The sequence below is a fragment of the Lipophrys pholis genome (genome assembly GCF_963383615.2).
Source record: "Lipophrys pholis genome assembly, chromosome: 15".
In the NCBI taxonomy this organism is placed as follows: domain Eukaryota; kingdom Metazoa; phylum Chordata; class Actinopteri; order Blenniiformes; family Blenniidae; genus Lipophrys; species Lipophrys pholis.
In genome coordinates this window covers 21,287,492-21,300,294 of record NC_137642.1, presented here as the reverse complement: position 1 = coordinate 21,300,294, position 12,803 = coordinate 21,287,492, and the positions used below count along the sequence as shown (strand labels likewise).

Genomic DNA, 12,803 nt, shown 5'->3' with positions numbered 1-12,803 from the left:
GGGGTGTGTTTCTTTTTTTCACGCTGAATAGAGTAATTATATTGTCTTTTCAAAATGAAGGAGGTTGTGGTGAAAGTCCAACATTGACTCAGATTAGATTTATTGATGTAGAAGAAACACTGTGGTAGTGAGGTGACTGAGGTAAAACAGGCACCTGGGTGAGCTCATGCAGCACACGGGTCAACTCGCTGGCATATGGACACTGGGTGTAGTCCTCCTCCGCCCACCGCCCGGACCGGTCGCAGCTCCGCCACGCCTTCTTCTCCCTCTGGCTCGGTGCGTGAGGAGCGCCGCCGCCCGATGGGCGGGGGGCGGAGCCAAAGGTGGCGGGGGCGCAGGGCTGGAAGGCCAGGATGCCAGCCAGAGTCTTTGGCCACCTGCCAACATAGAAATATCTCTGAATTATGGAGAAGGATGTGAGTTTAGAAATCTACGCTCACTGTGCCAGATGGCAATTTCAAACTCCCTTCACTTAGGAAAGTATTCATTTACATACAGTAAGAGACTTACAGCTAAGTGTCATTATTTTTGCAGAAGACTTGATTGTGTGGCAACTACTGACTTAATCATCATTATTTATAAACTTTATTAACAAACAATATTGTTCTTTTTTTGTGTCCAAATAAAACAAACCTCCAGTAGGTAAACGACACCAATGGTACTTTACATCAATTAACAAAATATCGACACCGGAGGTGTCAAACACATTTTAGTTCAGGGGCCACATAGAGACCAATTTCACCATGAATGGAACGGACTGGTAAAATAGTTCCATAATAAACTTTAATTTGAGAGTTTTTCTTTGTTTTGGTGCAGAGTACATGTGATGAAAACGTCTATAATTTTACAAAAACAAATATCTATTGAAGACAATTACTACAATCTCAACTTAAATGCAATTTTAATGAAACCTTCTGGTGTAAAACACAGAGAAATGTCCAAAAAATACTGCGCCTAAAGCTGTTGCATTATCTATGTTTTTACTAAGTCACCCTGACAGCATGGCTTTGAGACTAGTTTGATAGCAACAAGGTAGCTCGATTTCATCTCAGCATCACCGATATCCCTGTGTTGTGTCCGCTACTCTTAAGACATTTTCAAATTTAATATTTTACACTGGTTGTTCGGTTTGGCGCCTCTCGCAGGCTGATTTTGGCCCACCGGCCTTATGTTTGACTTCCCAAAGTTACACCATCTTCCGTCTGAATTGGTCCTACATGTGATATTGAAGTGGTTACATTTACCCTCTCTGGGTACATAAAAATTTGTTTTGGAATAAAATGACTTTATCCACCTTGCGTCACATCCCCCAAAAAAACCTAACAACAAAAACACACATTACAGAAGATTGCAGCCATCTGTGAACTATTCTTTCATTTCTGAAGTGAAGGTGAGAAGCCAAATTGCAACAGAGGAACGCTAATTTATAAATCTTTGAGGAAGCCTGGTGTGTCTGCTTTATCTGCAAATGGCGTAAGTTGTGTTTCAGTCCAAATCTGTCATTTTATCAGCAGATAGTCTTCTGCGCGGCTCAAAGGGGTTGCACTTCTGTTGTCCATTATTCCTCGGTGTGTTTTCGCCGTATAAGAAAATAACTCGTTATCAAGTGTGAGTTTACACATTTACACATTAAGTCTTTTTCCTCGTTCTCTTCACTTATGTCCAAAGGATTTCTGTTGAGGTTCTTGATCTAACGATGATGCTGTGTGCTGTACTTTTGCTGTTGTGCTGTGGCTTTTGCAGTTTCACTGACCATTCTGGCCCATCGTATGAAATTGAGACATTAATGAAATTAATAAACGTGTTCCGATTACATAACTGCTCAATCCTGTCTTTTTGTGTGCTTTAGCATTTCATAATGCTTCAATAATTCTGCCTCCAGTGCTTTAAACTGTTAGTGGCAATTTGTACAGCTTTATGAAAAGTGTAATAAATGGCCCGATAAAAGAAGGGCAGCTGGAGAGTTTTGACAATTTAAAGAAAGAAATGTTAGCAAAACAAGATTTCTACAGATATCTCCATCCAAGGGACTGCTATAAGAGAGGAAATCTAGTCATGATTTTTCCAGAGAGTTAAATTATGTGATTCGAATGATGGGTAAACCGTATAACAAAAGAAATATAAGAATAGTATGATCAGAATTATAGATTACAATTGGTCCAACATGTGGGAAACACACCGTTCGACCACCAACTCAAGAATTTGGATAAAATTTTTCTTGAGAGTATCTGGTTCTCTCCTTTATCACATCAAAAAATAAAAACAAATAAAAAGCAATTACATATACAAGTATGCTGGCAAAACTGTGAACATTGTGATGTGGATTATTATCATGGCTTTTGGAAAATAATTGACATTTTTTGGGGGGGGGAAGTGTAAATAAAGAATTAAGACAAATATTTGGATATGAACTCCCAAAGAGCTGTTTGGTCCTACGCCTTTGAAAAACCGTCGTTTCGTCTCTGATGAAAGGCTGTAATATTTGTGGGTGATTTAGGATGCCAAATATCAATATGAGGAAAACACCATTTAAAGCTGAGAGTGTGTGAGAGAGAATGTGAGAGGTATTAAAGTATTTCACACTCTAAATCACTTAAGATCAAGATTAATTGATTTCTTGAATGTACTTCTTTTATTTCTTTGTAAAGCTTTAATGTGTTTCTTTCACTCCTTTGTACAGCACTGTGATTTGCCTTGTGTCTGAATGGTGCTATATAAATAAATGTGCCTTGCCTAAAGATCATGGAAGAAATGTTATCAATGGGAAAAGCAACATACGTACTCGGACTCCCAGAGGCACAACTTTGGGAAAAAATTTAGGAAATGAGCTGTATACAAAACTGAAAAGAACAATATGGAATTATGAACAATGAGCAATGTATAACATGAGTAGCATTAGTTATTTGGTTTGTATTCATGTTTGTATGTGGAGACATTTGTTTTCTCATAAAGATATAAGTGGGAAAACTGCATTGCAGGAGATGGAAAATGCCAATGAAGCATGGTTACTTGAAGCAGAACCATGTTCCTCTAAAGCAGAGCCGGATTGTGTCTAACTGTTGTTCTCATGCTCTCTCTAAGTTCACTGGACTCTCCTCTGAAGCAAGAAATGAGACTTTTTCAATAATGTCATGAAGGGCCAAATCCAGAAGTGCCCTGCAGACCAGGATATGATAGGCGCCAGGGACATTTTTTCCTGGCAAATGGGTGATTTTTCATTTTCTGGCTGATGCCGGTGAGTGTGTTGGTAAAATAAAGCTCATTTAGGTGTTAAAAAGCCTGCCAAACATTCAGAGTCCACAACATTTCCCAGATAATGAATGAACTCCAGGTTAGTTGACGCTCTTACGGATTACAAACGTCTTTGGGATCTGCAGCCTGGGGAGAGCTGTGTTTGTAGACATGCTGATCAATATGAGAGGAGAAACATGTGTCTCGTGGATTGTGTTATTGCGCTTAAGGCAGCGTGAAAATACGACCACGGAATAGAAGGTAAATGCTTAATGTGGAAACACTTTGGACTTCTTCTAAATTAAAATGAAGGAGCACAGCACTCGGGAGGCAAGTAATCTGTTCTGAGGGTAGAAACCTGCCATCCCACAGCTCAACCCCCCCCCCCACCCCGCATCTCTTGCCATCCACGCCGCTGCTGCAGCAGCTACTTAGTAATAAATGGCATTAATTTCGCCCCCAACAAAAAGGGGGCCTCATTTTCCAGCCCATTACTCCAGTGCTCCAGCAGAAACAAAGCCTCGGAGCTTGCCGCACTGGAAGTGGGCTGTAAAGTACAGAGGCTACAAAGGAGGGTACATGACAACAGCACACCCACAGGGGAGGAGAGGTGGAGGACGCCAGTGTGTGTGTGTGTGTGTGTGTGTGTGTGTGTGTGTGTGTGTGTGTGTGTGTGTGTGTGTGTGTGTGTGGGGCACGAGGTTTCAAGGTGGTCACACAGCGGAGGACGGAGAAAAGGAGGATAAATGGAGGTCGAAGGGATGTATGGTGTTTGTGCCTCTTTTTTTATCTGAAACCTGAGTCATGGGAACAAACGCTCTCTTTTATTTCATTTTCAATAATCCTGATACAAAGCTGGACTGCACTCAGCCACAACGTGTGTAGGAGTTTCTACAGCACATATCCAATTATTATTAAAATATATGAAGTGTCCACACTCGACTGTACTGTACACACTCAATTGTGGTCCGTGACAGTTAATGAGCCAAAACCTGGTGCAGGGAGGACCAGGTGCGAGGTGCAACACAATGCAGCACGACACCGGCAAGAAGCACGCCCGGCCGCACCGTACGTGGACAGATAATCACAGAGAGCGCGTGCACTCCGATTATAGGAATAATTTCTACACCGTGTTCTCTGCAACTGGAAATATTTCTGGTTTATCAAAATATAGTGTGGTTAAATTAGTGCCTGACACCGGCTTCGAAAGCCAGTCATTACTGTCCATTACCATCAATTGCACACAACTAGTTGGTGAATGAAAGTTTACTTGAGATTCTCAGATATGGTTTAATCACAAGTCAAAAGAAAAAGTAAGGTGTTTTTTAAAAATCTGCTTATTTTCAGTTGGAGAGACAGTCAATAAAACCTGGGGGTGTCAAACACATTTTATATCAGGGGCCACAAACAGAGTGGGCCGGACTGGTAAAAAAGTATCATAATAATCCATAAGTTATAAAACTTTAGGTTTAGTTTAGTTGTGGAGAAGAGTATACGTGATGAAAATGTAAATTTCTTCCAACACACCAAAAAGTTACGACAGAAAATGACTGCAATCTCAACATAAAGCTGATTTTAATGAAACCGTCTGCTGCAAGATACAGTGAAATGTCCAAAAAAAAGTTGAACTCCAGCTTTTGCATTATACATGTTTTCACAAACTCAGCCTGAGAGGATGGCTTTGAGGCTCGCTTGATAGCAATTAGTAGCTAACTTTCCTGGCAGCATCATTGATATCTCAATGTTGTGTTGTGTCTATTACTCATTTGCTAAGAAAATCAAAGTTTTCTTGGAAATTTGTACCATTTCTTCTGTGGTTTGGCCGGATTGGAGCCTCTTGTGGATCTGTTTTGGTCCACGTGCCATATGTTTGACAACCTTGATATAAACCAAACTTTGATTCACGTGAAAGGACTGCATATGGATAATTTTAAAACATTTTTTAGCTCAATTTATTGAGTAGTAGTAGTTTCAAACAAGAGCTTACTTCTGTTAATGTAAAAATACTTCATTTTTTGCTCGTATAAAACAAGCTGATTGAGACAAAGACATCAATACCCATACTAAATCTGTAAATTCAGTGTTTTCTGATTGATTGTCAGTCAAATCCTATTTTTCTATATTGAATGCTGTCACTACCCACAGGTTTTACACTACGTATCGATGATACCAGGGATTGCTTTACTCGGCATTGGATCAGAAAGGAGATTACTGGTGTCAGACATCACAAGTTTCAGCCTGGAGGATTTGGAGTCCCTCTAATGGCACTGAGCCAATCTGATCTGAACGTAAGCTCTGATTTATTCCGTGATTATGCGAAAAAGCCAAGTCCCACCCTATTCAGACAATCGGCTTGCCCACACAGTGTCATCTCTTCTTGTGTGTTCACAAAGATAGAGCTGTGCTTGTAAATAAACTACTCACTTTTGAAAACTCTATGTCTATGTCATCCAAACTTTGATGGAAGTTTTCCGTTTTTACTTCAAAATGCTCTTCCAGAAATCGGACTTTCAAATCTCTGTTAACCTGTATTGAAAGAAACATACTTAATTGACTTAGATGAAATCAGCTTTAACATATTCACATTTTTTTAACTGTCTGAAGTAACAGGCTAAATCAGGGGTGTCCAACATACGGCCCGTGGGCCAGAACCGGCCTGCAAGATTAAATTTGCCAGCTGTGAGACCTTGTGACATTAACTCCAATATATTAATTTGACCACCAGAGGCGCACTTGAGTCGGTAATATGTGGTGAGTCAGTTTGTGTGATCAGGATTACGACACAGATGTAGAAATGTGTCGACATTAAAGTCACTCTGATCATAATATGAACAAGTCCAGAATATTTTTCAGTTCCAGCTACATGTGGACAAATGTTTTTTTGACTTGCAAGAGGAAAATAAAAAAAAAATCACTCTGATCTGTAAATTGTAAAGCATATGGTGAACTGAGACATGAAATTGCAGTTCTTTAATTCAAATCCCAGGTTTGTCATGTGTTGTAAAATGATAGTTCCTAATGGAATATTAATATTTTGTTTCATTAAAACAAAGACAGATTTAGAGTTCTTTTATTTTTTTTTACGGTCAACTGATTTTTGGAGACGCACTAAGTATGCAGTTTATAGAGTTTAACAAGAAAATTTAAATGACTTGATATTTACCACAGAGGTTTAGAAATAAACATTTTGTTCATCTAAAACCACTGTAATATTTGATTTGTCCGACTAGAACAGCAAAAAAAAATCCAGGTGAGCACTTTTGTTGTGCATCACGATATCACACAAATATGAAATCATGACAAACCTTCAACCCTCCGCATTTACCTCAGAAAAACAGCTTTATACCTCAAATGTCCAGACAATTGAGCCATCATGGCTGAACGCACAGCGCCCTGCGTTACGTGGCCGCTCAAGGTGACTCACCTGAAGTCACCCTTGTTGTTGGTGACTCTGTCAGCAGGGCAGTACGGTGCGGATGTCTCGAGCACCACTATTTCCATCTGCTGAGAGGTGTTGCCACGGGAACTGGTCACCAGGCACTCCCAGGTGCCGGCGACGGCCACATCGATGTTGGAGAGGACGACCTCGCTGGAGAAGGAGAAGAGAGGCGTAAAATTACAGGTGTCTGCTTTTGTAGCTGCACTGCCTGTGATGGTAAATTTGATCCCTGATGTCTCCTGTGTTCCGAAGTGAAACGTGGCCTCACATTTAAGGTCAAATGTAGTTTTAGGATTAGTTCCGTGTGTGGGCTGGATTTTTTAGGCCGCTTTGGATTATTTCTGGATGAAGCTAAGGATTAAAGTTTGTGAAACAGCAGGAAGGGTTAAGGTCAGCCGGAAGATCTCAAGAATTGTGAAGGCAGCCGAGTTCAATGATGCCGGCGCACTTGCACGCTTCATAAAATGTAATTCATTCGAGAGACTCTTGTGCGCGTATAAGGACGTGGCAGCTTAAAATGTTGGCTGTGACTTAAAATGATCATTACTCATGCTTATCTTTTTACCACTTTGTCACAGCGATTCCTATCTGAATGGAAAACGCCTGATTAAACAAAGGATGGTGAAGCAGTGACAAAGAGCCAATGCAGGCCATTTGCCAAAGCGACTAATCTTCAGGATTTTACTCCGTATAAGAAGGAAAAAAGAAAAAAGAAAAAAAGAAAAGCCGACAGAGATTGCTAAGCAACGGGCATAATCACCATGGAAATACTCACTCCTTGCGAAATGCCAACTGTTTCATTTCTAAACACAATCCTGCAGTAGTCACAAACACACTTTGCTTTGTGTCGACTTAAAAAGCATTTTGTGTTGTGTGTGCGTGTTAATTCAGCTGTGGCGCTCACAACGTACATCATGTGACTGTAAACCAGACACAGTGCAGTGTTTCTAAGAAATTGTGACAAATGGTCTGAGGGTACCTACTGATGAAAGTTCGTTAGAAGTGAATAGTTGGACAAAAAAATTGGAATATTTGAATAAACATCTTTATTCTTGTAGGTCGACACTAAATGTAGAAAGGAATCAGATGAGATGACTTGGTCAGATGGCTCAGTTGGAAGAAGTTGTCTTACAATCACATGGTTGCAGTCTGAATTCCCCCATCATACCATGTCCATGTGTCCTCAGTCTGGCATGGCAGCCATCAACACTGGTGTTTGTGTTCAAATGGAAGGATATGACTAAGGAGGTGTTACATAAGTAAAATCTGTCAATGACCATAGCTCCTTTAGGATTCGCTCACAGGAAACTAAGCTTTGTAAATAACAACTGTGGTAGGAGAACAGAACCAGGCTACTGAAATCCAAAGTTTATAGAATCATCTTCATACCTCCTCAGATCGCCAAAGCACAGAATACAGAGTGTATTTCATACTCAATTGATACTAAGGGTGCCAAAGCTTGCCGAGAAAATCAGCGTCAAATCATTACACCAGTAGCAGCAGCCTGAACCGTTGAGAAAAGGCAGGATGGATCAACGCTTTCAAACCGTTTACTCCAGATTCTGACCCCGGCAGTGTGGCAGCAGAAATCAAGTCATCAGATCAGACAATATTTTCCTAATCTTCAATTGTAAAAACTTGGTGAAACTGTGTGAACAGCACTACGGTTTTCTGCTGCTGTTCCCCACTGGCTTCAAAGTACCACATCCTGTGTAGTCATAGATGGTCTTTTGAATACTTTGGTTATTCATTAACAAGTGGTCATTTGACTTACTGTTGTCTTTTTATTGTTTAAGTTAAGCAATTCTCCGCTGACCTCTGACATCATGAAAGCATTTTGGGCAAAAGAACTGCCGCTCACTGGATATTTGATATTTTTTTCTCAGAGAACCCTGGAGATGGTTATGCATGAAAACTTTAGTAGCTTTTGAAATACTCAGACCAGTATTTCTGGCACCAACAACCATCATTCTCCACATTCTCATGCTTGGTTTGAACTTCAGCAGCCCAGCTTGATCATGTACATACCTAAATACAATGAGAGGTTTACCTGGGTACAATTTCAAGTGAAAACACAAAACCTTTGCAGCGTTTTGGGTGTCCATTTAAACTACAGTGGTATTCGGAGCTACTGAAAATACAACTTTATAAAAGAAAAAATCCCAAGGCGGCACTTTGCAAAAATGCTCGGGCGCCACGGCCGAGCAGATGGACAAAAATAAGACTTTCTGAAAACGCTCAAGGCCCGTCTCCATGTGCACCATGGTTGTGGTAAGTAGTTCTTCTGCACATGCAAGAGTAGATGGACAATAACAAACATGAAGGCCCTCAGTGTCATGACTCCCAGTCCATATTTTCCTGGGATTTGGTCGTTTTATAGTTGAGAGTCACCGTATTAGCAATCCAGCTTGGTCATATGTCCGTACGAATGTTTTCAAAGAGTTCCAATTTGTGAGCCGGATGCATGTGTGTGTGGTTTCAGTCAAAAAACAAACGGCACTCACCAGTTGCCCAACATGCAAAGTATATTGTTTTCAGCGCTGCTGTCGATGTCATGTAAATGGACAAATTATTCAGAACATTGCCATGTGGACAGTTCAAAAGACGAGTGCAAAAGTGAAGAAAAAGGTGTCGATGGAAACACAGATTAACACGTGGAATACCTTTTGAGGTCTTCCGATACCCGTCTGTTAAAACAGCGGCTTGCACAAATAGGTGGAAACAACAGCATTTATATGAAGGGAAAGACAACCAGAGAAAAAGTGCACACAATACGACCTGTCACTACTGCACCCTTATGTAATGAATCTCTGCCTCCTTTACAATGAACTGTTTTTGACTGCTATGAAAACACCATTTCAAACAGATGGCTCTGCTCTTCGATTGTGACACATAAACCATCTTCTTTACTCCTGATGTTTCAGATCCAGGAAACAAAAGTGTCACAGACATAATTGTTTTTTGCTGCTCTGGAGTACGAGTGCGTGTGATTAGGCGGATGTGACTGAAGCGTGTAGAGGCTGCTGGAGCTGTGAAGGAAAGAAACACATCACGTGACTGACGTTTATTCAACACTCAGACTATTTTGCATACCATATAGCAATCATGCCACACCTGCGGTTGTGCAACTGCTCAAATTAATGAAAAACACAATATTGTCATGTCACCGCCTTGAATACTAATGACTAAGATATTCATTTACTGACACATTCAACAATGTAGAATTTTAATTCATTCGTATCACTTTGGTGCCTTCATTCTTAGTGATACCAAATAAAAAGAGACTATTATGACATTTTTCTCACATAAAGAAGGCCACCTCTATCCATGTATCCACATTGTAGGGAGCTTTTCCAACTCAACTCAGCTTAAATGTATGTTTTCAGACTGTGGAACCAAAACGCATTCATGCACAGGAGAAATATGCAAACTTGATGCGGACTTGAACCAACGTCTGGCTGTGAGGCAAGAGTGCTAAACACTAAAACACTGTGATGTTTGAGCAATTTCATGAAGACTAGCTGAAAGATAGAGATACAAACATGGTTTAAATTCCTAGAAATCTGCAGGTATTGTGAGGAAACTCTTTATTCAGTCACCCAACGCCTCTTTTTTTTCTTCTTCTTACTAGTTTTCATTTTCAATGAACAGACTAGTGAAGAACAGAAAAAAAAATTACGCATCCACCTCACGCAGAAAACTGAGGGAAACTTAACTTTCAATAAAACCTGAACTGGTAATCTAATCATAAAAATAACCAGTAAGTAGAAATATTAACTACAAAAAGGTTGTTAATTCATTTACATTTAAAGTCATCTTCTGACACTATGGACCCTTTGAAATACAATGTGACTGTATTTTTAACTATTAAACACAATTAATTCCCAAATTGATAATTTAATAGAAAAATTAATATAATTGGCAGAATGATTAAAAAAGAAGAAAAAAAGCTGTTATTAGCTGCAGGTCTAATGACCTCAGTGGGTGTTCTGTTGTGGCACACTTCCTCCAAACCGTGAAAAGCACAAAGCACAACAAGAGGACTTGCGATTACTTCCTATTACTTTGATTGAGCAAGAAAAAACAACAACTCTGTAAACAGACTTCAAAATAATTTTGCAAATAACAGGACATGCTCTTGAATTTCCCTCATTAGACTGCATCCTTAACAGAGCACGAGTCGGGAATTGTACCCCACAAAGTTTTTGCTGTGATCCTGAGAAGAACAGGAGAAGAAGAATATAATTATAAATATTTTAATAATTAGAATATAATGATAAAATAATATGAGAGGCATACAATTTGCTGGAAGGGATCAGAGGGTACCAAGAACACACTTCCGCTTCCTCTGCTCAAGAATATTTTATCATGTGGGGACAAAGTCCATCAATAAAGCCATTTCACCAGCAGAATGGGCCAGACTGGTAAAATAGTGCCATGGTCATTTAAAAATTTAAGATGCTGTGATGAAAATGTCAACATTTTCACAAAAACCAAACAATTACTACCGATAATGAGTACAATCTCAACATAAAGCCAATTTCAATTAAACCTCCTGTTGCAAAATACAGTGAAATGTCCAATAACAAAATGCAACCCAAAGTCAACAAAAATCAACGTTTTCTTAGAATTTTTCTACAATATGCTTGGTGACTTGATCATATTGGAGAATCTTGCAATCCGGTTTTGGCACACGGGCCTTATGTTTGCCAACCTTGGTTTATGTAGTAACATTCCGAGTCTAAATGACTCCTCGTATGAGTTCATCTCCTGCTTGTTCAGTAAAAGGAAACAGAAATTAGAAGACGGCGCTGCGACACCAAACTGACACATGACTTTGCTCCAATGACTTTGAGTGGCGGGGTGGGGGGGGGGGGGGGGTGGGGGGGGGGGGGTGGGGGGGGGGGGTAGAAGAGGAGTGTGTGTGTGTGTGTGTGTGTGTGTGTGTGGGGGTTACGAAAATGAATAGTCCAGATTTCATCTTCTGTGTTCCACTAAAGCTCTCGTTTCTGATTGCTTTTCTAAAACGCCCTAAATCAGATTTGAACGCTTGACTTGGGATGATGACATTCGGGGGCTCCAGAACAAGCGAGGATGTGTGCCTGCAAGTTTGTGTGTGGGGATGGAAATACACGTGCTGGCTTCTGCATCACCACAGCTGTCATAAAATGGCTTTTTTTTTCTTCTTTTTTTATTGCTATTTTTATTTAATCTCGCACCAATTATTTAACAGTTTGGAGAGGAGCTTTCTGAAACATGTCTGAAATACTACAGGAAGCTTGCTACAGTAAATCCACTGTAAGATTTAAAGCTTGAATCCTAACACATCAGTTTATTGTGTCTCAAACGCATTCTTTCATTCATTCACACCCTCACTTCGTCTCATCCTCCACCATCTCTTTAAAACAATATCCATCCTAAATTAAAACCTTCTGGGCCCGGCGCTACAGCTGCAGGAGTTATATAACACACCACAACGAGAATGTGCGCCGTCTGAGGGCCTCATCGAAACAGATAATACAGATAAAATGTTGGGAGGCAGACTGGGAGGCCTGTCGGTCATGCTGATCACACTTATTTGCACAGGAGTAGTGTTACATGGAGGCAGCAGTGATTCACAAAAGACTTTCAAGTTGCAGGTCTGATAAAATATTTTAGCACTGAGGTAATGAAATCAGCAGGACATTATTTTTTTAAGCAAACAGTTCCAACATGCAAAGTGGAGTGGGCAGAAGATTGCTCACTGACTTGATAAAAACAGAAGCTGGGATATATAGTTCCTCTGTGGGAGTCGGTAGATCAAGAAAAGAAGGTTTTTCAGTCTAATTTAAATGAAGTCAGGTTTCATGACTTCCATAGAAATGGGGTGATAGTTCACTTGATTGTTTTATTCTTCAGGTTCATCATTTAACCCATGGCTGCATGGTTGTGCAGTGGTTAGCACTGTTTGCCTCATAGCGTGAAGGCCGATGGTTTGAGTGCAGGCTTTTCTCTATGGCGTTTGCATGTTTTCCCGCGTGTGCATGTTTGTTTGTTTTTTTTACTATTTTAGACTTCCAACAGACCTTGGTATGCTAATCATCTGCAAAACACAAAAGGCATGGACAACTCACATTCACATTAATCTGCTGTG

The 12,803-nt window shown here is 40.2% G+C and overlaps 1 protein-coding gene across 1 annotated transcript in view; it reads right to left on the bottom strand.

The window, feature by feature from the left end:
• The window catches only part of adgra1b (adhesion G protein-coupled receptor A1b), a 229,241-nt gene that overhangs the window by 150,234 nt on the left and 66,204 nt on the right, over positions 1–12,803 (bottom strand). The window contains exons 8-9 of the mRNA XM_080481140.1: positions 6,656–6,820; positions 155–377 (exon numbers count right to left, since the gene is read on the bottom strand). Of these exons, the coding sequence (XP_080337266.1) occupies positions 155–377; positions 6,656–6,820 (388 nt within the window). The remainder of the gene's footprint in view (positions 1–154; positions 378–6,655; positions 6,821–12,803) is intronic.